The following is a 21,567-nucleotide window of genomic DNA, read 5'->3' as shown; positions in this document are numbered from 1 at the left end:
CCGCCCTTGCGGCCGCCCCAGCGCCGTTGGTGCCCCCTCCTTTCGCGGCGACCGAGGCCCACCTCTCCTCCGTAGGCTGCCGAATGAGCTGCGGCAGCTCGGCGAGCGGCTGCTGGTCGCCCTCTCGAGGAGATTCGGTCCCTAGACCCTGCCACGGCGGTGAGAGGGAGGGAACGCGCACGTCCCTCTCCCTTGTTGCTCCCCTCCAGGCTGCTTCGGCTTGTGGCGAACACGCTGCGGGGAATGTCGACCGCCGCCTCCGCTCAGAAGATCAAGGCTATGCGCACCGCTGCTGCGTTGAAGGTGCCCCGCCGCCGCCGCCGCCGCGCTGTGTCCACGTGCCAGGGCCCACGCAGCACCCCCTGTCGGCAGGTACGCGCACACATCGAAAAGGGACACCGCGCCGCGCTGGCGCTTGAAGCTAGTGGCGCTGAGGTTGCGGAGGCGAGGGCCGAGTTTGAGTCGGTGGACGCGTCGCTCGAGCCCCACATCCCGGCGCGCGGCGTGGGAGGGGCAGAGTCAGACGACGACGACGACGACTACTACTGACGTTTTTCTCGTTCGAACGCCCGGCTGGTTGGTGGCAGGTTCTTCGTTAGTTGCTGTGTACCGCCGAGGATATCGCTTCCGCGGGATGGTGGCCACGAGAGCCACTCGGTCGAGGCGGGAGGTTGCAACGTGTTCCGGCAAGCTATAGTAGCTAATGGGTCGGAGGGGGAGGGGGCGGGGGGGGAGGAGAATGATGTACGCAAGTGACGTCTCCGTGAATCGTAACCGACCCGTGGTCCATCTGGCCCGCCAAATGTGCCGATTTTCGGGGGCGAAAAGTCGGGAAAGTAACGGAAAGAACAAAGATTACACTATTCACAACCTTCTCATTGAAATATTGAGTTTCCACTTATGAGTTAGGGGGGGGGGGGCGTTTGACTGAACTTCACGTGGCCGGCCGGGGCACACTCATCGACTTGGGCTATTTTGCACCAGCGTGCCTCTCTAGTCCCGCCTGCCACCCTGATACCGAGGGCGGGGCGCAATCTTCGACTTGGGCTATTATCTGGCCTCGGGAGGGCGGCGGCGGCGGTGTAGGGGCGGCGGCGAGCTCCCGGTGGCAAATACTCGCCTCACAGTCCAAGATGGCGGCTCGCGCCCCCAACTGTGCTCTGGCGTGCCTCTCTAGTCCCGCCTGCCACCCAGATACCGAGGGCGGGGCGCAATCTTCGACTTGGGCTATTATCTGGCCTCGGGAGGGCCGCCGCGGCGGTGTAGGGGCGGCGGCGAGCTCCCGCGGTGGCAAATACTCGCCTCACAGTCCAAGATGGCGGCTCGCGCCCCCGGCCGTGCTCTGATGTGTCGCTTGGGTCGCCTCTGCTGCCTGTGTCTCTATCTTAGCCAGATATCGAGAGCGCGCGACGACAACCAACCCTAACCCTAACCCTAACCCTAACCCGACGAACCCAAAGCATTCACCGAGAGCTCGTGTCGACAGACCGCTGATTCCTCCATTTGGTTTCGGCCCAAACCGGACCATTCTCTTAGGAGCTGCACAACGCGCGGCTTGAACTCTCTGACTTACCCTGATATCCTCTAACCCTAACCCTAACTAACCCGAACCCGAACCCTAACCCTAACCCTGACCCTAACGACACGGTGCTCCTCAAGAGGTCATGCGCGTCGCTGCCGACGCATCTCGCGTGTTGGTGTTTATTTCGGCGGGGGCGTGACCTCCATATAGGCGCTCGATACCCCCTCTCTCTCGCTGCCTACTCGCTCGCTGCCTCTGGGGAGGAGGGGATTACGTAGGGCGCGCGCCACTGCCGCGCGCCACTGCGCTCGCCTTTCCCGAGGCCCCTCCCCGAAATACAAAGAAAGAATTCTACATACAAGCCCCTCTCTCAGATGGCACGGAGTAAAAAAAGAAAGAAAGAAAAAGCTAACAAAGACACGCTCTCACTCGGCGGCTCCCTCCCTGTTGGCAGTCCACTGGTGAGTCCTCGGCCTCTACCGCACCTGCATCCTCCCGCGTCGGTGCAAAGCACGCGCTCTCCGGCGGCTGCGCGGCGACGCGAGCTCGGCTTGCACGATCGCCCGCCATGACGCTGGCAAACTCGCTCGTTCTTACGCTGCTGGCGGCGGTTTGCTCCTCCTCGGCGCGCCTCGTACCGCTCGCGCTCCTCCTGCTGGCGGATCGCTGCGAGGCGTACGGCACGATCTGCGACAACAGCGTGAGCTGCTCCTCTGGATGCCCCACCGGCGTGTATGGCGCGTCGCTGTGCGACGGCACCTACACGGGCACCGAGGTGGATCTGAACAGCCAAGGGCTGTCGGGGACGATCCCTCCGCAGCTGGGCGACATCTCGCAGCTGGAGTACCTTAGTCTGAGCCGCAACTCCATCTCGGGCACCATCCCTCCGGAGACGAGCAAGCTCACGAAGCTGAAGAATCTTTACCTGTACAGCAACTCCATCTCGGGCACCATCGCAGGCACGATCTGCGACAACAGCGTGCCATGCCCCTCCGGCTGCCCTACAAGCGTGTACGGCACGTCTCTGTGCGACGGCAACTACACGGGCACCGAGGTGAGTCTGACCAACGAAGGGCTGTCGGGGACGATCCCTCCGCAGCTGGGCGGCATCTCTCAGCTGACGAGGCTTAGTCTGGGCAGCAACTCCATCTCGGGCACTATCCCTGCGGCTACGGGCGAGCTCTCGCAGCTGAAGTATCTTCACCTGTACAGCAACTCCATCTCGGGCACTATCCCTTCGGATACGGGCAAGCTCTCGCAGCTGGATCACCTTTGGCTGAACGGCAACTCCATCTCGGGCACCATCCCTCCGGAGACGAGCAAGCTCTCGCAGCTGGAGTGGCTTGACCTGGCCAACAATGTCATCTCCGGAACCGTGCCGCCGCAGCTCAACAACCTGCCGCTGACGAACTGCGACCTGGGCGGCACCAACCACTTTGCCTGCCCCCTGCCCGCCCTTCCCGCTGCCTGCTCGGGCTTGTCCTCGCCGCCCTCGAGCTACCCTCCTGAGTGCAACTACTAATCCTGGGCAGGTTTGGCTGGCAAACAGTGAAGGAACAATAACATATTCTGCGCAGACCGCAAAAGACAAAAAATGATGCACACTGGCGTGTGTCAACGTGTCCGAGCGTCACAGGATGCGATTTCTTTGCGACCTGTGTTCTCTCCGACACCGCGCCCTCCACAAGCACACAGGTAGCTTCGCCGCCCTGCCGCGCGCTCCCACGTCCGCCGAACCCACCTCGCGGTCGCGCCTGCAGTATTACCGCCCCACGCCGCCACGCCCGCCTGCCCTCGCGCTGGCGGGACACCCTCCCCAGTACGCTCGCGAGCACAGCGCGCACCAACACAATGCTGCACTGACAAGACTCGCCGCGCCACCCGACCCGCTGCGCCAGCCCCTCCCTCATCCCTGGCGACGCCTCTGGCGCCGCCTCCGACACCATCTCCCACGCCGCGCGCTGACGCGTCCATCTGCGGAAGCCGCATCTCACGCTTTGACGCCAACGTCTGTCCCTGTTTCTGTGCAGGCCATGTCGAAGGCTGAGGTCGATGCCGCGACGCGCGACTACATTGTGAAGCCGCGCCTCGAGTACCGCACTGTGCAGGGCGTCAACGGCCCTCTCGTCATCCTCGAGGCGCCGCACTTAGAGCCCTCAGAAAGGGGGGGGGGACGCTCTGTGCGCGCTCTCTCGCTGGCGCCGCCGCCGCCGACGCCGCTGCCGCCGCCGCCGCCGCCACCACCACCACAGCCATTGCCGCCGCCCGACCGCCTCGATCGCCCGCCGGAGCTTAGCAGCGCCGCCCCACCGCGCTCATCCGCAGCGCCTCACCGCAAAAGCCTGCGTCGCGCCACCGCCTGCTCACGCCGCCGCCGCCTCTGCCCCGCTGCAGAACGTGCGCAACCCCAAGTTCGCCGAGATCGTCAACCTGACGCTCGCCGACGGCACCTCGCGCGCGGGCCAAGTGCTCGAGGTGCGGACACGTCCGCGACTCTTCCACTGCGGCTGCAGCGCCCACTCGCTGCCCAAGCCTCGCTACGCGCCGCCCAGACGCGCTCCAGCTCGCTGCGGCCGCGCGGCCTGGGTTCCCTCTCCAGCCTTGCCTGCCTGGCGCCTACCCGCCCGCCCGCCCCGTCTCCTCCAGGTCGCCGGCTCGAAGGCGGTGGTGCAGGTGTTCGAGGGCACCGCGGGCATCGACAACCAGCGGACGTCGATCGAGTTCACGGGCAACATCCTCACCACGCCCGTGTCGGAGGACATGCTCGGCCGCATCTTCAACGGCTCCGGCAAGCCCATCGACAAGGGCCCCGGCGTGCTCGCCGAGGAGTACCTCGACATCCAGGGCCAGCCCATCAACCCGCAGGTCCGCACCTACCCCGAGGAGATGATCCAGACGGGCATCTCGACCATCGACTGCATGAACTCGGTCGCGCGTGGGCAAAAGATCCCGCTCTTCTCCGCGGCCGGCCTGCCGCACAACGAGATCGCCGCGCAGATTTGCAGGCAGGCAGGCCTCGTCAAGCAGAGCACCAAGGGCACGACGTCCGACGACTCGGAGGAGTCGTTTGCCATCGTCTTTGCGGCGATGGGCACCGGCCGCAAGACGGGTGGGACCTGCGAGTGTGAGCAGCGTCTCTTCACACCCCCGCCCTTGAGCAGGCGTGAACATGGAGACGGCGCGCTTCTTCAAGCAGGACTTCGAGGAGAACGGCGCGCTCGAGCGCGTCACCCTCTTCCTCAACCTCGCCAACGACCCCACCATCGAGCGCATCATCACGCCCAGGCGTGACTCGCCTTTCGCCTCGCCACCTCGCCACCTCGCCCCCCCCCCCCCCCCCTCCCCCTCGCCTCCGTCCCTCGCCTCCCTCCCTCTCGTCCCCTCCCTCGCCAACTCCCTCGCCCCCCGCGCCCAGGATTGCGCTGACGACGGCAGAGTACCTCGCCTACGACAAGGACAAGCACGTGCTCGCTATCATGACCGACATGTCGTCGTACGCCGACGCGCTGCGCGAGGTGTCGGCCGCGCGCGAGGAGGTGCCCGGCCGGCGCGGCTACCCCGGCTACATGTACACCGACCTCTCCACCATCTACGAGCGCGCGGGCCGCGTCGAGGGCCGCAGCGGTTCCATCACGCAGTTCCCGATCCTGGTGAGAGACCAAGCGCCCGCCCCCACCACCACACACACACGGCCTCTCCGGCGCGCGACTCGACGGGCCGGTGCACGGAGCGGGAGGGGAGAGAGGGAGCCGGCCGCGCCTTCCGTCCTCTCCCCCGCTGCTCGGCTTGCGCGCCACCGCTGACCGGCTTGCGCGCCCCCGCAGACGATGCCCAACGACGACATCACGCACCCGATCCCCGACCTGACGGGCTACATCACCGAGGGGCAGATCTACGTCGACCGCGCGCTGCAGAACCGGCAGATCTACCCGCCGATCAACGTGCTGCCCTCGCTCTCGCGGCTTATGAAGTCCGCCATCGGCGAGGGCATGACGCGCAAGGACCACGGAGACGTGTCCAACCAGCTGTACGCCAACTACGCCATTGGCAAGGACGTGCAGGCCATGAAGGCGGTCGTCGGCGAGGAGGCCCTCTCGTCGGAGGATCACCTCTACCTCGAGTTTCTCGAAAAGTTCGAGGGCAAGTTTGTCAACCAGGTGCAGACACCTGCGAGACGCTCCCTCCGTCGCTGCCACCCAGCCCGCCGCCGCCTTGCCCACCGCCGCTACCCCCGCCGCCACCATCTCCACCACTTCTTTCCCATCCGCCTCACTTCGCCTCCGCCGCTTCCCTCAGGGCGCGTATGAGAACCGCACCATCTTCGAGACGCTTGAGATCGCGTGGGGGCTGCTCCGCACCTTCCCCAAGGAGATGCTCAAGCGCATCCCCGAGAAGACGCTCAAGGTGTACTATGCTCGCAGCTCATGAGCTGCGAGCTAGGGCGGCGCGCGCGCTCTCTCGGGGCGAGAGGGTCGCCCGCGCCGGCCGTGGACCCGCCTGGCTCAGCGTTGGAGTCGATTCCGACGATCCCCTTGCCGCCCTGGTCCGGCCGCGCCGGGAGGTGCCAGTGGGGCGCGATTCCCCCGCTGCGCCGAGAGCCCACGCGCGCCGCCCGCGCCCGGCGTCGTATCGGGCCGCGCGCGTGATACTATACACTCCTCGTTTGTGCCCCGCAGCTTGGGCGCGCGAGCTCCGCGATGCTGTGGGCAGGGCCCTACCATTACGTTGCCATGTTGTTTGCGAGGAGCTTAAAATGTTTAAAAGATAAAACACGAGTTTTCGTTTTGGAGGTTTCGCTAAAGCCGCGAATACGGAATCCCAGATGCATATCCCAATCCCGCTAATATCGCACTTCGCACATCGCAGTAAGCCGTAACGCGTAAGGGCCAATGCAAATTGCAATGTCGAACACGAGGAATGTGACCGAGATACGGGGTGTGGAGGGTGTGGTGGGTGAGTTGAACAAGGGGTTGTGCGCCGGGCCCTCCTGCTCGGCTCCAGCGCCCCTGTTGATAGGTCCAGGTGATAGTCCTGGATGGGCAATGCACACGCCTCACTGCCAACACTGGGCCTTAGATCGCCCGACCGCGTCCCGGTGCTCTGTGGTCGGATTTGTGACTCCGCCGCACCGCGCCGCGGCCGGGGGCCCTCCGGAGGCCGAGGATGGCCGTGACGGACCGGGACGAGCTCTGGGAGGTTCAGTGTCAGTCTATATATTGTAGAGACCAACCATGTCCACAATATCTCTTAATCTAGCTAAGCCTGGGAAGGCGATGCCGGGGCCGTACAGCAGCTTGATGCATGCCACCGAAAGCGCTGTCGAGAGGTTCGCCGAGCGCGGCGCAGGTTGAGGGAAGCCGCCGGTGCCGACGAGCGCGTTGGACTTTTCACTCCGGACAAAGGGACGGGTACACGCACACGAGCCGCGGTCGTGTACCCGTCATAGCGGCGAGGCGCGGGACCGTCTGTGGCGAAGTGGGTCGCGTCCCTTGATTTCGTTCCATTTCACCCTCCACACCCTCTATCGCACACGGTGACCCGCACAGGCAGAGCACACTTACTTCCACTCTTCCACACAGCACACCGCACAGGCACACCCGACAGCGACACGCCCGCGCTCACCGACGCCGCTCTCTGATTTCTCGACGCTCGAGACCTCGACGCTCGAGAGCGGTCTCCGGTCACCCATCACGCATCAGACTGCGGTGCCACACTGGCCACTGCCAGGTGTAGCTGTGTAGGAGCCCGCGAGCAAGTGTAAAGCCGTACTGCCGATGACCGTCAGAGGAGAGAGGCCGGGATTTGAACCTCGTGTGTGATCGAAGCTGCCTCGATGGGGCCGCGCGGCGCTTGCCGTGCCCGGGCGGCAGGCCGGGCGCTCAAGCTTCGCTTCTGCTCGTGCCACATCAGCTCTTTGCACCTCGCCCAGGTAGTCGAGCATACCTCGCCGTTCGAACGCGCGGCGAAGAGGCCTAGGGTTAGGGCCAAGATTAGGGGTTGGGGTTCACGGTCGCGGTGAGTCGTTGTCGTCAGCAAGCATGGCGGGACCGGTCTCGTCCGCCGCACCCCAGTGGCGTCCCTCGCACAACACTAGGCACGAGACTGGCGCGCTCTGGCACGGACTGGCAGGTCAGGTACACAGCGGGAGCCGCCTCAGCGCAGCAGCGGTGCCGTCGCGAAGAACCTCTCCGCGTCGACGCCAATTCGGGTGTAGTGCGGCGAGTTCGACCGCGACGATCCGCACCTCAACCCCAGGATGCCCCCGTTCCGGCAGTCATTGTGCCTCGACACGTTGCACGTCATGATCCTCCCCAACATGCCGCTGCCGATGTATGTGATTCTCCGGCAGACGTGCACTCGGCGCATCGGGTCGCTGACTGAGCTGCTGCACTGCCCGGCGGTGAACAACTGTCGTTGATTGGTGCACCCCAGCCGGTGCGTGGCCTCCCACACTCCGGCCCAATACGCGCTGGGCCCTGTCTGCGAGACCACACAGCTGTGCGCGCCCCTGCACAAACCGGTGCGGTCCTGCGCCGGCTGGTTCAGCAGCGCCACCTGGCGCAGCACATTCGCCACTTGCCTATTCAGCCCTGCGACGATGATTGGGTGCCCGGGCTCGTACGCCAGGAACTCAAAGGACCAGGAGGGGCCCACGTAGGCGGAGTAGTGCGGCTCAATCACGCTGGAGAGCGGGCGAATGCACGAGCTGTCCAGGTCCGCGTAGACACCGCCCTCGTACTTGATCCATATCATGCGGAAGAGGTCGGCGCGCTGCGCACCATGCTTGAGCGACAGGTAGGCGCTGCTCTCGTTTTCCGACGCGCGCCGCGTCACGTAGTGGCGGGCGTGCGAGTCATTGAAAAATGCGTAAGCATAGTCGGGGTTGCGAGTCCACCAGCCTGCCATATACGCGCTGTACCTGCCCCGCGACGCCCACTCGAAGGTGGAGCCGACCTGCACAATGTGTCGTGGGATCCGCTGCTGCATTTGCTGTGCCGGAGCCAGCCTCGCTGGCCGGTAGCCGGACGCCGCTGAGAGCCAGAAGGATGCGGTGCTGCGGCTGCCGTTGGCTCGCTGTGCCAGCGTCAAATTCTCGCCAGGGCGGGCCAGATCGTCGATGGCGCCGCCCTGGAGAATGCACGCCACGTCCGTCGTCGAGCGGCATCTCCGTCTAGCACGCAGGATGGCAGGCATGCAGCACTGAAACGGCCCGCCCGGCCGGCCCGAGCACCCGCGCCCGCCGCATGATCCGCACGAAGCGTTACAGCAGACCTGGTTGGTCGGGTGAGGGATTCCGGACAGGCAGCCCCCCCGCGGGCTATGCACGAGTGCCATAGCAGATAAAAGGGGCCTCCGTCGTCTACGAGAGACACGAGAGCGGTGGCGGGGGGAAGCACTCCCCAAACTCGAGGCAACGTCGACATCACGGTTAGTTTGACTCGACACACCTTGAATCGGGCGTCCCTCCACAGGTGCGAAGTCGGCCTACAGCTGTGGACGTGCTCAGTGTTGAGCGGCCATGCCTATCGCTGGACTAGTGGGGGACCTGCCGCGGTACCCGCCTCTGTTGTTCGTTCGGGCAGTGAGACCGTACACCAGGGCCTTCTGCTTACCCGCTAGGTGCCCCAGCCAGCCCGCTGCCGCCGTTTTGCATCGCCGAGCGTGCGGATCCTGCGATGCACTTTTCCGTGGGTCAGCCATCTGTGCGAATGCGAGAGCGCGCCGGTGCAGCCTGCTCATGCAATAGAGCCCTATAGGAGCGCCCACCAGGTGGACACCCCACGCTGCGCACCCGCGAGGACACTGTCATGGTTTTGCACATGCTGTGTGTGGTGACTGGTGTGCGAGCCGCGCTGGACATCAGATAGCTCTTATTCACGACCTGCAGCCACCCGACGCGGCGCCTGTGTGTTTACGATCCTTCGACTATCCCCACGGCGGCGTGTGAGCACGTCCCGCAGGCTGCGACGCGCCACGGACCATTGTACATCCCCCGACTTTCTCCAGTATTCAGCAGTATTGCAGTATTCAGTGCAGTATTCAGCAGTATTCATACCAAGACCGCAGCCATCCAACGCGGCGCCTCACGATCCTTCGACTACCCCCACGGTCGTTTGAGCCACGCCCCGCAGGCTGCGACGCGCCACGGACCACTCTACGTCCCCCGACTTTCTCCAGTATTCAGCAGCATTCAGCAGTTATTCAGCAGTATTCGGCCATTTTCAGCAATATATCCCAGTATTGCGAATTATAAGCCAATAATGGGGCAAGCAAGCTGTGAATACATTGGGATATACTGCTGTATATTGCAATACATTGCGGAAGGATTGAGGTGCTTGGCGGTCTCTCTCTCTTGGCGGCGCCGAGATATACTCCAATATATCCCAGTATTCGGCTGGAAGATGTTCCTCCAATATCTCCGTATATTGCGTAATAGTGCGCAATATGAATATATTCCAGGGGTGCAATATACCCCAGTATATCCCAATATATTCACAGCGGACTGCTATTAGTCAGTATTCTCCTGAGGACGGCGACTCAACGAAGGAGAACGCCTCTCTACGCTACGCGTCTGACGGCCAGCACGGCCAGAGACTCCTTTCACGGGAGAGAAAATTCAAAAAGGCCAAGCCCGCACCCTCGCAGTAGGACTCGCATGATCAAGCCTACCATCGAGCGCCCAAGCTCGGTCGCATCGGTGTCGTCGCCGTGCCGTTCGTGCTCACGTGGGCCGCTGCTCGCTGTCCTTCTGATATCTCTCGTCGTCACCAACGCAGAGGAGGTTTCTAACCTGACAAACGTGTGGCCCACTGCGAACGGCCGGCCCTTGATCACCACTGCAGTCGTCTCTTCGACACCCTCAAACCTGCGCATCGCCTACTGCCTGGCGCTCGTCGGCGCGCCCACCGTTGCGATGGCCGCACAGCACCTCGCAGCCATTTCTCTCCTGCGCCAAACCGGCACGAAGAAGGACGTGCTCAGCATGCAATCGCCCAACAGCATTCTGAGGCTCGGCGACGCGCTCAGGACTCTCGACACCAAGGTCGTCTTTGTCCCACACGTCGAGGGCAAGTGCCGGACGTCCTCCTCAGCCGAACAGTCCAGATTCCGCTTCAGCTTCTCGTTCCACATCCTTCGAGTCTATGAGCAGACTCAGTACGACAAGATCCTCTACCTTGATGGCGACCTCGCAGTACGCACGCCCCCAGACCGCTTGGTGGAGGCATGGGCCCGCCAAGGAACGACGGAGCTGCGCACGCCCACCGGGTGCAACCGCGTCCCCGACCAGAAGCATTACAACACTGGCGTCTGGGGCATCACGCCCTCACGCGATTACGCCGCCAGATTGTATCCTTGGCTCGCGGCTGGCAAGTTCCCCTGTGGCATCGGCTCTCAAACGTGGGTGGAATTTTTCGGAGCGAACAACTCATGGACCAGGGCGTCGCTCGCGTGGAACCTCAAGGCCGACCAAGGCACGAGCAGGTGTATGCGGAAATGGGGCCTCAGGGAGGCCCACGTGGTGCACTGGTCCGGCAATAGAAAGCCCCTAGGCCTTCGTACGGCCGATCCCGTCGAGGCGAGAGCTCTCGCTGCGTATCAAGCGGCTCACCTGCGCTGGCTGACATTCTTGGACGCACCAGCCGTCGACAACATCCGGATCTGGCATAACCGCACCCATACACAGCGCAGTGGGGCTACCAACCAGTCCGCGCTGAGCATGCCGCTGCCGCGGTGCAACGCCTCTGCACCCGATGTTGCGCCAAAGGCGTCGATGCGACAGCGGCTCTGCGCCAAACCGGAGGTGCGTGCGGCTCTCAGTGCCGCTTCTGTGCCGGTGCTCTGGAGCCGCGACCTCGTCCGCAGCCAGAAGAGGTTTATGAACGAGAAGCCGTTCGCCGCGAGCAAGTTTGAGCCGTTTATCGAGCAGCTTCCGCGAAATAGCCTCATGTCGTCGGCCTGGCCCGATGGGTGCGAGATGTGTGACACTTGCGCTGTGGTCGGGGCGGGTGGCTCGCTTCGCAAATTCGAACACGGCGCGCAGATTGACGGCCACTCGCTCGTCCTGCGGCCAAACTGGATCATCACCAAGGGCTATGAGAATAAGGTGGGGACGCGGACGAGTATCAACCTGTTCTTCGGCGTGGAGGGGATGATGGAGCAGTTTGAGAAGCATCAGCGCAGCTTGCCGGAGGAGCGACGTGCCATTGGCTTGATCACTTCCAACTCAGACCGCTCGGTGGCCTCCTTCTTCCGATACATGCACCGCGTACGCAAGTCGACTGTGCTCAACAAGACGGCCACCGCCGCGGAAACGCTCGTCACGCCGTCGCGCGTCTTCCTTACCACTGACGCTGTCTACCATAAGGCCCTCGCTGAGCTCTGCCGGGCGACGGGCGAGGGGTGCATGTGGCAGCGCACGTCCGGCACGATGCGGCCGAGCACAGGCTTCATCTCTGTGATCATCGCACTACAGATCTGCCGCAACGTCTCTCTCTTTGGTCTCACCGACGACCCGTGCCAGCCCTTTCACTACTACGGCGAGCCTAAGGCGACTTGCACCAAGGCGATCCCGACCAAGAACGATGAGCCGCTCCATTGGTTCGAGAAGGAGCACGAGATCTACGCCCGCTGGCACCGGGAGGGTAGGCTCACGGTGTACTCATGATCTCCCCTTGCAGCCTTGCTCGGTTACAACTGTCTTAACGTAAACGCCTTAGGGCTACCTTCGGGACTCCCCGAGACGCCACTGAGACTCTCTCTGTTAGAACTTAGAACTTAGCCAGTCGTCCGAGGTGGACACACCAGCCCTTGCGGCACCCTGACACGACTCGACGAGGTGGACACGAACGGACATTTCCGTATTCGTCTTGGCAGGTCCCGACGTAGCAGCGATGATTTCGCGGGCAAACACCAAATTGAAAGGGAATGTCCGCAGTCTCGGCCGTGACAGTCACACTAGCCAGTCTGTGGCCACGGCGCGCGCGGCCTGCCTGTGAGACAGAGACAAGTGCAAGTCCCTGTGGGGTAATCACGCGTTCAAGACAACAGGGCTGTTGGTCCAGCGACGCTCCAGCGAGCGACTTCGCCCACTCAACGTGACGCCAGTCGAAGCCGCTCGCCTCGCCGTGCACCAACCACGCTCAAGAGCAAGCACACCGCCGCCATCAGGGCCTGCAGCGCCTGCCTTCGCCGCGGATGACTGGGCGCGTTTGGGCCTGTCAACTTCGACGCGGCGGAAAACACGAAGAAAGCCGGGTACAGCGCGTGAATTACGCCACGTGCCTCGGGAGCCCAACGATCGTAGCCGAGAAGCCGCCCGCCGCGCTCCAGGACCTCGTCCCACGCGGAGAAGCAGACTCGTCCCCATGCGTACACCTGGAGCGCCTCAAAGATCGCGTCGCTCGCAGGCATAAAGAACGAGGTGGTGTGGCGCGCGTCAGCTGTTTCTCGGCGGCCTCTCTCGCATGCGACGAGTTCTTTATATTATACCAAAAGGAGGGCTGCACGACGCCCTCTACGCTGGGGTGCCGGCACGAGTTCTTTACCAGGTTGCAACCCTAGTCTCGCACTGCGCTGTGAACGCTGCTGGTTGGCACCCCGTCCCCATCCAGGTCGTTGGTTGCTGCCCCAGGTCCCGCACTATGTAGTACAATGCCCCGTTCTCTGGATCATGCTTGTTGGGGTACGTGGTTCGCCCGTCCCTGTGTCCCGTCCACGTCGCCCGTCGGCAAAGCCGGACGACCTATGGTGCCGCTCGATGCTGCTGCGGCGTTGGCGATGGGGCTTTCTGTGCCACGCGGTCCCGGCGGGCAGGCGTGGTACTTCAGCCGCGCGGAACTTCCGCACTCCCTCCGTTTTCAAAAATCTCTCTCTCCCTCCCTCCTCAGTGAGCTACGACGTTCACAGCGCGAATTTGGCCCCAGCTCTTCGGCTCGCTCCGCTCGCCGGCGAGTTGGTTGGTTGCTGGCAGCACCCCAGCACCGGGGGGTCCTGAGAGCTGTTGGTTGGTGCTCTATTCACAGCACAGTGCGAGACTAGGGTTGCAACCGGGTAAAGAACTCGCTCGCTGGGAAGCACCGTCCCAGCGCTCGGTCGGAAGAAAACGAAACTTTTTTTGAAGGGAGATAGAAAGAGGCAGACGACAGGGGTCACGTCAGGGTGGGCGACGGCTAGCAGCGTAGCACCACACTCCTCTCCTTAAAAGCCCTCTGTGTGGTGGCGGCGCGTGCCGTCCTCCCATCCCTCCGTTGGGTTGCCGCGTTTCTTTCTTTCTTTCATCTCCCCGGCCGTGGAGGTGCGGCTGCTGACTGCCAGTGCCTTCTCCCCAAATTTTCAGGCTGAAATTTACGAAGGGCAAGTGGCTCCCTGCAGTGGTCAGTGCTCCGTCCGAGCGAGTCAGTCAGGAAGTGCGCGCTCGCACATAGTTGGTCTTGGATCAAACAGTGGCGCCCTTGGGCGGCGATATGTTCCATCCCTTCCCTACATGCACATGCACACTGCGCGCACCGGCCGGGTCGGATGGGCGTCGAGTGGCTGCATGCAATGGGGAACCCTACCTAGATCTAAAGCGCCGTGTTCCGTGTGGCCAACCGATCTTCCCTCCCTTACCTGAGGCGCGTGTGCCCCGCGGGCCGTGCCCTCTGCGGCCCCCGACGGGCCCGAGCATGGGCCCAAGGCGACGAGGGCTCGACAAACTCGCGGAGCTCGGCGGCGGCGGCGGCGGCGTCCTAAGGTAAGGAAAAGTATATGCGGCAACGCACCCACACGCACAAGGTGGTGGGGGCGTGGAGCAAGGGCCAGGCTGATCCCTCGCGACTCCGCGACGCTGTACAGATAGGAGCCCCATGCGGTGGTGGAGGGGGGGGGGGGGCGGGCGGAACGTACATGGCGCCGGAGAGAGATGTTCGATATGTCTTCTTGCGACGGCTATGCGGCGGGCGGGGGGGAGTTGGTTTGCCTCCAAGAGGCGCTTTTGATCCCTCTTCATGCGGAGGATGGAGCGGCCGCGGACGACGCAAGCGATGCAGATGGCGCACGCGAGGATGGCCGCCGCCGCGGCGGCCGCAAGGGCGAGAGCCGTCTTTTCGACGACTATCGTGTGCTCGTCAGGCAGCGAGAGGTTGTGCAGTGCGAGCGGGAGGTCCTTGGAGGCCGTAAAGCGGCGGAGGCCTGAGCGGCCGAGGTCGTCGAGAGTCTCAAGCGCGCCCTTCAGGACCGCTGAGAAGGTTTGGGGCTGCGGCAGCCGTGGAGGCGGCGAGGGCGAGGGCGGAAGCGGCGGCGGCGTAGGCGGCGGCGTAGGCGGCGGCGGCGGATGGAACGGCGGCGGAGGGAGAGACGGCGGCAGAGGCGGCGCCGACGGCGGCGACGGAGGCGGAGTAGGCGGAGGCGGCGGCGGCGGCGGCGGGCGAGGCGGAGTCATTGGAGCCGGCGATGGCGGCGGCGTCCGAGGCGGAGTCGAAGGAGGCAGCGGCGTAGGTGGCGGCGCGGGCGGTGGGGGCGGCGAGCATAGGCAGACAGTCCGAGCGAAGTTTTCGGACTCGCAGGTTAGCAACTGGCCGTTGCAGACGAAAGCGCCGCGGCATCCGTCGCCGACCCACATAAAGCGACTGGCCGTGCACCCGAACGTGCGACCGTGTTCGCAAGCGTGACTGCTCCATTGATCCCGTAGGGACACATGGCACTGCGGTGCCGACAGAGGCGTGTTTACGAGTGAGAGGATCATCTTTCGGTTGGGCCCTCTAGGAATCCTACAGCGGGTATTTTTCCTCGCTGAGACGCCGTATACTCGAGTACATGGGCCGAAGTCACAGCGGGGACACTCGCTCCCGCACACACCACAACCACGCAGTGCACTTCATTCACTGGGCGGCCACCCAAGTATAAAAACAAACTCGGGTGTGCTATTTGCCCCTCATGTGGAAGACGGCTAGTGCTAGTCCCCCATCGGGAGGACGACCCCGGCTAGTCGCCGACCACACCCACAAAGAACCCTGCACAAAGATCGCAAGGGCGGGGACCTGTTCCTTTTTACCCATCTCACAGTAGAGAGGTGTCCGTTTTTATTTATTTATGCCCCTAAGAGGGAAACAAATGATCGCAGTGGGCGTCAGAAGAGTCGTCCGTGCGCGAGGAGAGCTCGATAAACTCGAGGGGCCAAAATATGCCGCGAGGAGGGCAGAGTTGCGCCGAAAGGCGGGAGAAGCCGCGAGAACAAGGGATCGGCAGGCGGCGGCATCGTCGCAGGACGAGGTGTGTGTGTGTGTGTCGAGAACTCGAGATGTGAGGCGCTTGCGCCCAGGAGGGGAGGGGGCGCTTGCGTAACGACGCTGCTAGAGATGCCTTTCGGGGCCCAGAGATAAAACTTCTGATGCCATGCGTGACCTAGTAGTGTCCCCAGCTATGGGCGTGTCCACGTTGGAGCCAGGTGTGGTGTGGGCGCGAGAATAGCTCCGCCGTTCATGGAGGCAACTGATGCGAGTCGACTGGTGTGTGTCGTCGTGGTTTCGTATCAAGAATACTCACTCACTCACGCGTCACGCAGGACGAGGCAGACGAGAGCGACGCGACAGAGGAGGAAACGAGAGGAGGGAGAACGACTAACCCGATGCCAATCATCCGGCCCGCTGGGTGCGCTTCTTAGCTCCCCGGCCCTGGATGTGCGGTTAATGACTGCACTCCAAGTGCTCCAAGTGCGACGAGAGTGGGACGACCGCGAGGTGGCATGAAGGTTGCAGCGAGAATCGGCGAGGGACTGCGAAGGGAGATAGAAAGAGGCAGACGACCAAGGGTTAGGGTGGGCGACGGCTAGCACCACACTCCTCTCCTTAAAATCCCTGTGTGGTGGCGGCGTGCCGTCCTCCCATCCCTCCCTTGGCTGGTCTGTTTTCTTTCTTTCTTTCTAGGGAGTTTCTCCCTTGGGTTGTCTGTTTTCTTTCTTTCAGGGAATTTCCAGCCAGGTTTTGTGCGGAGGCGGGGCACTTGCTCTTGCAGTACTTGGACGGTCGGTAACCTCACATCCAGGGCCGGGGAGCTAAGAAGCGCGGTTAAAGGTTACTTAGGAAGGCGAAAGAAAGGAAGAAAACAGAGAACCCAAGGGAGGGATGGGAGGACGGCACGCCGCCACCACACAGGGATTTTAAGGAGAGGGGTGTGATGCGCTAGCCGTCGCCCACCCTTGGGCGTCCGACGCGCCTCTTCCTATCTCTCTTCGCAGTCTCTTAGGAAGAAATAATCAAATAAATAAAACGGACACCAACACGATTTTGAACGAGTGGGCGGTGCAGGCTGTCTGTTTACAGGCGCCGTCCGCCCGCGCGCGCGCCGACCCAACTCCGAGCACGCTCGCTCGCCGCTGGGCGGCGCGCGTCCACACTGCGTCGGCAACACGACGCAGGAGCTCGCTCACTGCTGCTGCGGCGGCGGCAGCGACGGCGACTGCGAGCTGACGGCTGACGGCTGTACGGCTGTACGGCTGACGGCTGGCGGCCGGCGGCTGCGGCGAACGGCGACGGCTCGGTTCGCGTTCGCCCCGCGACGGTGCGACTGAGCCTGCCACGCTAGATCTGGGAGCCACTCGGCGCCAGTTCGAGCGGCGGTCGGCTCGGCCACTGCGGGTGCGACGCATGATAGAGCTGCTGGGCGCCGCATCGTGTACTACCGACCCACGCCAAGGCGCGGGGCGGTGGTGCTCGCCGGCGCTCGCGGTGCTTCGGTGCTCGAGCACGCTCAACATTGTGGTCGTTCAGGGCGGCTCGCACAGCGCCCGCAGACACACACACACACACACACACACACACACACACACACACACACACACACACACACACACACACACACACACACACACACACACACACACACACACACACACACACACGCGCGCGCGCGCGCGCAAGGGCGAGGACACGCGCAGGGGCCGCACCTCTAGCGAAGCCCACAGAGTGGGAGACTCCTATCACCGCCCTGCCACCCACGTGAGCCTTTTGGCCGCCTCTGTCAGTGTGCCCGTGGTAGTGAGAGACTGCTGGTGAGAAGCCGGAGGAAGGTCGCTAGTCGAGAGAGATCGCCAGTGGAAGAGGGAGTCCACCGTGCTGCGAGCCTGTCGCTGTCCCTTGTCAGGAGCAGGAGAACTAGGAGAGCGCAACCAGTAGGAGGCCCGCGCCTGCCCCCGTGCCGCCGGGTGCAACCTGTCCTATACGAGAGAGGAATCCCTGGGACCCTGTCGTGTGGGTGAACCCTGCCCAGCCCCCCTCCGTGTCGCGATGCGCTCCCCGCTCCCGTTCCCCTGTGTCCCTGATCGTCCTTCCAAGATCCTGCTCGTGCAGGTGGGGACCCTGTCCCTCTCCCACCCCTCGTTTGGCGTGCCCGTTTTATTACAAGAGACGGAAGAAAGAAAGAAAGCCGAGCACCTAAGGTGCCTATGGTCTTCCAGTATCGGACCTTCAAGACATGCGCTTTTGGCCGGTGGCCTCCTCGCACAACAACACTCAATGCTGGCCTCGCCCACCCTCCTCGAGCGCACCTCGGCAGCTCGAAGCGCCGCGGACTGCTTGCAGCCGCTCCAGCTTCCTGCGCGGCGGGCCTCGAGCTCGTCTGAGCCGCCTACCGCTGAGCGGCTCGCCGCGCTCAGCAGGCAGCAACTGACGCTGCCGCAGGGACCCGCTTCGGTGCGGTGTAGCGTCTCGTCCGCCGGGAGCCACGGCGCACGCTCGCGCGAGAACTCGGTCAGCGGTAGCGAGGCTGGCCGCGCCACCGCCTCCGCCGAGCCGTTTGCGCAACCGCCGGCTGAGTGGTGGCTGGCGTCGCTCTCGCGCGCCGACATCGTGCTTCTGCTTGGCGGGTACCTCGTGCTCTTCATCCGCTACCTCGTCTCCCAGCAGCTCGCCGGCTTCTTCACCGCCGTCGCCGACGACGCCGGCTTCTCGGCGACCTGGGTCGGACTCATCTTCATGGCGTACCCTCTCGGCATGTCCCTCACCTCGCTTGCCGCGCCGTCGCTCGTGCGGCGCATCGGCACACGCCGCGCTCTGACGGGCGGCTTGTGCGCGACGGTGCTCGCCAACCTCCTCTTTGGCCTCGTCCCAGACCTCTGCAGCCAGCCCCTGTCCACCGCAGCCGAGGGTGGGAGCGGCGCCGCTTGCCTCCGCTACGGCTTCTGGGGCGTCTACTTTGCAAACGGGCTGCTCGGTGCGGCGGCGGAGACGGCGATCCTGATCCTGCTCTCGGTCCGGTTCCGCTCCGCCATTGGCACGGTGATGGCCCACGTCAACACCGCCTCCACCTGCGGCTGCTTCGTCGGCTCCTTCCTCGGCGGAATGCTCTACGACGCCGGCCCGGAAGGCGACCCGGCGATGAAGTTCCGAATCCCCTTCCTCGCGTCGACCGGCCTGGTCGCCGCCCTGCTGCCGCTGCGGTGGGTGGTGCCCGAGGAGCGACTGGAGGAGACCACCGCCAGCGCGGCACCGCTCCGCTCCGTCGCGTCGCTCTCGGTGGCGCTCGGGCTGCTCGCCATCTTCCTCTCCTCGTGCGTCACCGGCACCCTCGACACGAACCTGCCGTACCGCCTCCAGGCGCCGCCCTTTTGGCTGAGCATGACGGAGCTCTCCGCCGTCACGTCGCTCTCCTCGGCCGCCTACCTGGTCATCATGCTGCCGGTGGGGTGGGCGGCGGGCAAGCTCTCCTCCTCCTCGCGCGGGCTCAAGGCGGCCACCGGGGGCGGCTTCCTCCTCCTCGCAGCCGCCTTTGCACTGCTCGGGCCCATTGCCGCGCTGAGGCCGCTCAACTGCACCGCCAGCGTCGTCGGGGCCATGGTGCTGCGCGCTGTCGGATCGGCCGTGTCGTCCAACTTTGTGTACCCCGACTTGGTGCAAGGCATCCGCCAAGAGGACCACCAGCTGCAGGCCTCCATCTCCACTCTGTGGAACGCAGCCTACGCCGTCGGCTGGGCAGCAGGCCCGTACGCGGGCGGGGCCATCTACGCCGCATTCGACCGCGCGCCGCTCTGCACGGTGCTGCAGCGCGGCCAGTGCGACGAGCCCGCCTCGGGCGCGCCGCCGCCGCCGTGCTCCTGCGAGTGGTCGCCGCGCAACGGCTTCACCGGCTTCGCCGACGTGACCGTCGCCGTCTGCGCCGCCTTCGCGGCCCTTCACTTGGTCGCCGCCGCCTTCGACGTGCACGACGAGCCGCCGCCATCGCGCAAGCTGCTGCTGGTCGAGCCGCTGCGACCAAATAGCCTCCACGATCAGGGCGAAGGAGCCGCACCCCCGCCCGCCTCAGCCCCCTCCCTGGAGGGGCGGGCTGCAGACTCGCCCGGCGTGAGTTGACCCCACGCGGCGCGTGTGCCGTGCGGGAGAGATTGCAGATTCTGTCGTGAGAGAGTACTGTGAGGGTGTGAGGCCCCGTCACTGTGAGAGTGTGTGAGCGCCAGCGGTGTGACGCTGGTCGGTGCCATATAGAGAGCGCCGCGCGACCGCGCCCACGCATCTGTCCGTTTAATGTGTACTCATGTATTTTACACAGAGCCTCGCCACCCTAGTTGCACGCTCGCACTGGAGGCCCCGCAGAGTGGCACCGACGGCCACAGCGCCGGGAGCTCCTTGTGCGAGATGGCGTCAAAGGCGGCGTTGAGGCCCGCCTCGAGCGCGCGCACCGCGGGCGTGTGCGGGCCATACCGCTCCTCCTGCGCGTCACGCAGCTGCGCCCGCTCCCGCAGCACCGCCCGCGACGCCTCGTGCTCCTGTTGCGGCAGCTCAATCTTGCGCGGCAGCTCGCGCGGCGTCGACCCGTGCGGCTGGCGCCGACGGCCCCGCCGCTCCTCCATCCGTACAAACGAGGCGATCAGCTCCTCGCTCAGCTCCAGCTCCTCGGCTGCTGCGGTGCCGCCGCCGCCGGCCGTTGCCGGCGCAACCCAAAGCGGCGGCGGCGGCGGCGGCGGCTGCGGCGGCGGCGGCGGTGCTGGCGCGTACACACAGGGCGACGCCATCGGCGGTGCCGACGGCGGACGGTGTCGCGGGAATGGGTAGTACATGGCACTGCGCCGCTCAAAGCAACGAGAGGGCAGACTGTCCGCAGCCGCTCGCTAGGGAGAAGGGCTGCTGCGGCGAAAGAATTCTCGCACGGTAGCACGAGGAAAGAATTCTCCTGGTCTCCGCACAGCAGACTGGCGCGAGAACAAGGGACCGGCATGCGGCGGCGGCGTCGCAGAACGAGGCAGAGGAGAGCGACGCGACAGAGGAAGAAGCGACAAGGGAGAGCACGACGAGAAGGGGGCGACCGCGAGGTGGCATGAAGGTCGCAGCGAGAATCGGCGAGAGACTGCGAAGAGAGATAGGAAGAGGCGGACGCCCAAGGGTGGGCGACGGCTAGCGCATCACACCCCTCTCCTTAAAATCCCTGTGTGGTGGCGGCGTGCCGTCCTCCCATCCGCATCCCTCCCTTGCGCCTTTGGTTGTCCGTTTTCTTTCTTTCTTTCTTTGGCACGAACTAGCACCACAAAAGGCACAGCGGCGGAAAGAAGAATTTTTTTTCGCTCGCACGGGACTGGCGCGCACTGGCACTAACACAGAAGAAGAATTGCAGAAGATTTTAGTTAGGAGGTACGGCACTCGTGCCGCTCGAGCTGGAGGTGGGCAACGACACTGAAATGGAGCTTGAGGCGACCATCACAGTTCTGACGGAGCGAGAATCCATCTCCTTGCCCGTCTCCGCGTCCATCGTCTCGGCCGAGTCCTTGGACGCTGCACGTGCCGCCCCGACCGACGCGCCGGCCCCACGGCTGCTTTCGACGACGTTGCGCGACCCCCGCCTGCTCAAATCGTACGCCCCGCGCCCTGGAGACAGGGACGCGGGCAGGTTGAAGGGCCTGGCGCCCGAGCGGCCTGAGGGTGGCGAAGTGGCGGGCGGAGGGGAGGATGAAGACAGTGACTGAGTGTGCAGCTCGAGGCCGGGGCGTGGGGGGGCATTGACTTCCATCTGAATAAGACGAACAAAGGAAGGTACGTGTGGTAAAGAAAAACCGTTCGGCTCCCTCGCCCCCTCTCGAGTGT

The 21,567-nt window shown here is 64.3% G+C and overlaps 8 protein-coding genes across 8 annotated transcripts in view; 5 read left to right on the top strand and 3 right to left on the bottom strand.

Moving 5' to 3' along the window:
* Positions 1–756, top strand: part of EMIHUDRAFT_233046 (hypothetical protein) — a gene marked incomplete at both ends in the record, with an annotated part of 2,759 nt that extends 2,003 nt beyond the window's left edge. Inside the window, 3 exons of the mRNA XM_005782726.1 lie at positions 76–115; positions 394–518; positions 618–756. Coding sequence (XP_005782783.1) covers positions 76–115; positions 394–518; positions 618–756 — 304 coding nt within the window. The remainder of the gene's footprint in view (positions 1–75; positions 116–393; positions 519–617) is intronic.
* Positions 757–2,303: 1,547 nt separating this feature from the next.
* EMIHUDRAFT_55438 (hypothetical protein) lies at positions 2,304–2,924 on the top strand (the record flags this gene model as incomplete). Its single annotated transcript, XM_005782725.1, has 2 exons — positions 2,304–2,501; positions 2,577–2,924. Coding segments are annotated over 2 exons (546 nt in total), but the record flags the coding sequence as incomplete, so codon positions are not given.
* Positions 2,925–3,192: 268 nt separating this feature from the next.
* Positions 3,193–6,308, top strand: EMIHUDRAFT_442547 (hypothetical protein). The gene is made up of 9 exons (XM_005782724.1): positions 3,193–3,217; positions 3,553–3,660; positions 3,917–3,997; positions 4,169–4,613; positions 4,684–4,807; positions 4,938–5,172; positions 5,347–5,679; positions 5,819–5,950; positions 6,291–6,308. The coding sequence occupies exons 2-8, from the start codon at positions 3,556–3,558 to the stop codon at positions 5,948–5,950; spliced, it is 1,455 nt and encodes a 484-aa protein (XP_005782781.1). The 5' UTR covers positions 3,193–3,217; positions 3,553–3,555; the 3' UTR covers positions 6,291–6,308.
* A 1,367-nt stretch (positions 6,309–7,675) lies between these two features.
* EMIHUDRAFT_233042 (hypothetical protein) lies at positions 7,676–8,857 on the bottom strand (the record flags this gene model as incomplete). Its single annotated transcript, XM_005782723.1, has 2 exons — positions 7,676–8,650; positions 8,795–8,857. 2 exons carry the CDS (start codon positions 8,855–8,857, stop codon positions 7,676–7,678), a joined length of 1,038 nt encoding a protein of 345 aa, XP_005782780.1.
* A 1,321-nt stretch (positions 8,858–10,178) lies between these two features.
* On the top strand, positions 10,179–12,409 carry EMIHUDRAFT_233041 (hypothetical protein; the record flags this gene model as incomplete). Its single annotated transcript, XM_005782722.1, has 2 exons — positions 10,179–12,176; positions 12,398–12,409. The coding sequence occupies 2 exons, from the start codon at positions 10,179–10,181 to the stop codon at positions 12,407–12,409; spliced, it is 2,010 nt and encodes a 669-aa protein (XP_005782779.1).
* Positions 12,410–16,802: 4,393 nt separating this feature from the next.
* EMIHUDRAFT_365491 (hypothetical protein) lies at positions 16,803–17,766 on the bottom strand. The gene is given in 2 exon segments (XM_005782721.1): positions 16,803–17,398; positions 17,415–17,766. The coding sequence occupies 1 exon segment, from the start codon at positions 17,168–17,170 to the stop codon at positions 16,925–16,927; it is 246 nt and encodes an 81-aa protein (XP_005782778.1). The 5' UTR covers positions 17,171–17,398; positions 17,415–17,766; the 3' UTR covers positions 16,803–16,924.
* Positions 17,767–17,947: 181 nt separating this feature from the next.
* EMIHUDRAFT_468414 (hypothetical protein) lies at positions 17,948–20,044 on the top strand. Its single transcript, XM_005782720.1, has one exon. It carries the CDS (start codon positions 18,013–18,015, stop codon positions 19,843–19,845), a length of 1,833 nt encoding a protein of 610 aa, XP_005782777.1. The 5' UTR covers positions 17,948–18,012; the 3' UTR covers positions 19,846–20,044.
* EMIHUDRAFT_233038 (hypothetical protein) lies at positions 20,034–20,342 on the bottom strand (the record flags this gene model as incomplete). The annotated part of the gene is made up of 1 exon (XM_005782719.1): positions 20,034–20,342. One exon carries the CDS (start codon positions 20,340–20,342, stop codon positions 20,034–20,036), a length of 309 nt encoding a protein of 102 aa, XP_005782776.1.
* Between the last annotated feature and the right edge of the window lie 1,225 nt (positions 20,343–21,567).

This window comes from Emiliania huxleyi (genome assembly GCF_000372725.1).
Source record: "Emiliania huxleyi CCMP1516 chromosome Unknown EMIHUscaffold_187, whole genome shotgun sequence".
Classification (NCBI taxonomy): domain Eukaryota; phylum Haptophyta; order Isochrysidales; family Noelaerhabdaceae; genus Emiliania; species Emiliania huxleyi.
This window is presented reverse-complemented; position numbering and strand designations above follow the sequence as displayed.

Excerpts from the sequence above, each read along its gene's own strand:
- EMIHUDRAFT_442547 (XM_005782724.1), top strand. The coding sequence starts at position 3,556 with ATGTCGAAGGCTGAGGTCGATGCCGCGACGCGCGACTACATTGTGAAG. Across the intron at positions 4,808-4,937 it reads GAGCGCATCATCACGCCCAG|GATTGCGCTGACGACGGCAG; the intron begins GCGTGACTCGCC and ends CCCCGCGCCCAG. Across the intron at positions 5,173-5,346 it reads TCACGCAGTTCCCGATCCTG|ACGATGCCCAACGACGACAT; the intron begins GTGAGAGACCAA and ends GCGCCCCCGCAG.
- EMIHUDRAFT_365491 (XM_005782721.1), bottom strand. The coding sequence starts at position 17,170 with ATGCGGCGCCCAGCAGCTCTATCATGCGTCGCACCCGCAGTGGCCGAG.
- EMIHUDRAFT_468414 (XM_005782720.1), top strand. The coding sequence starts at position 18,013 with ATGCTGGCCTCGCCCACCCTCCTCGAGCGCACCTCGGCAGCTCGAAGC.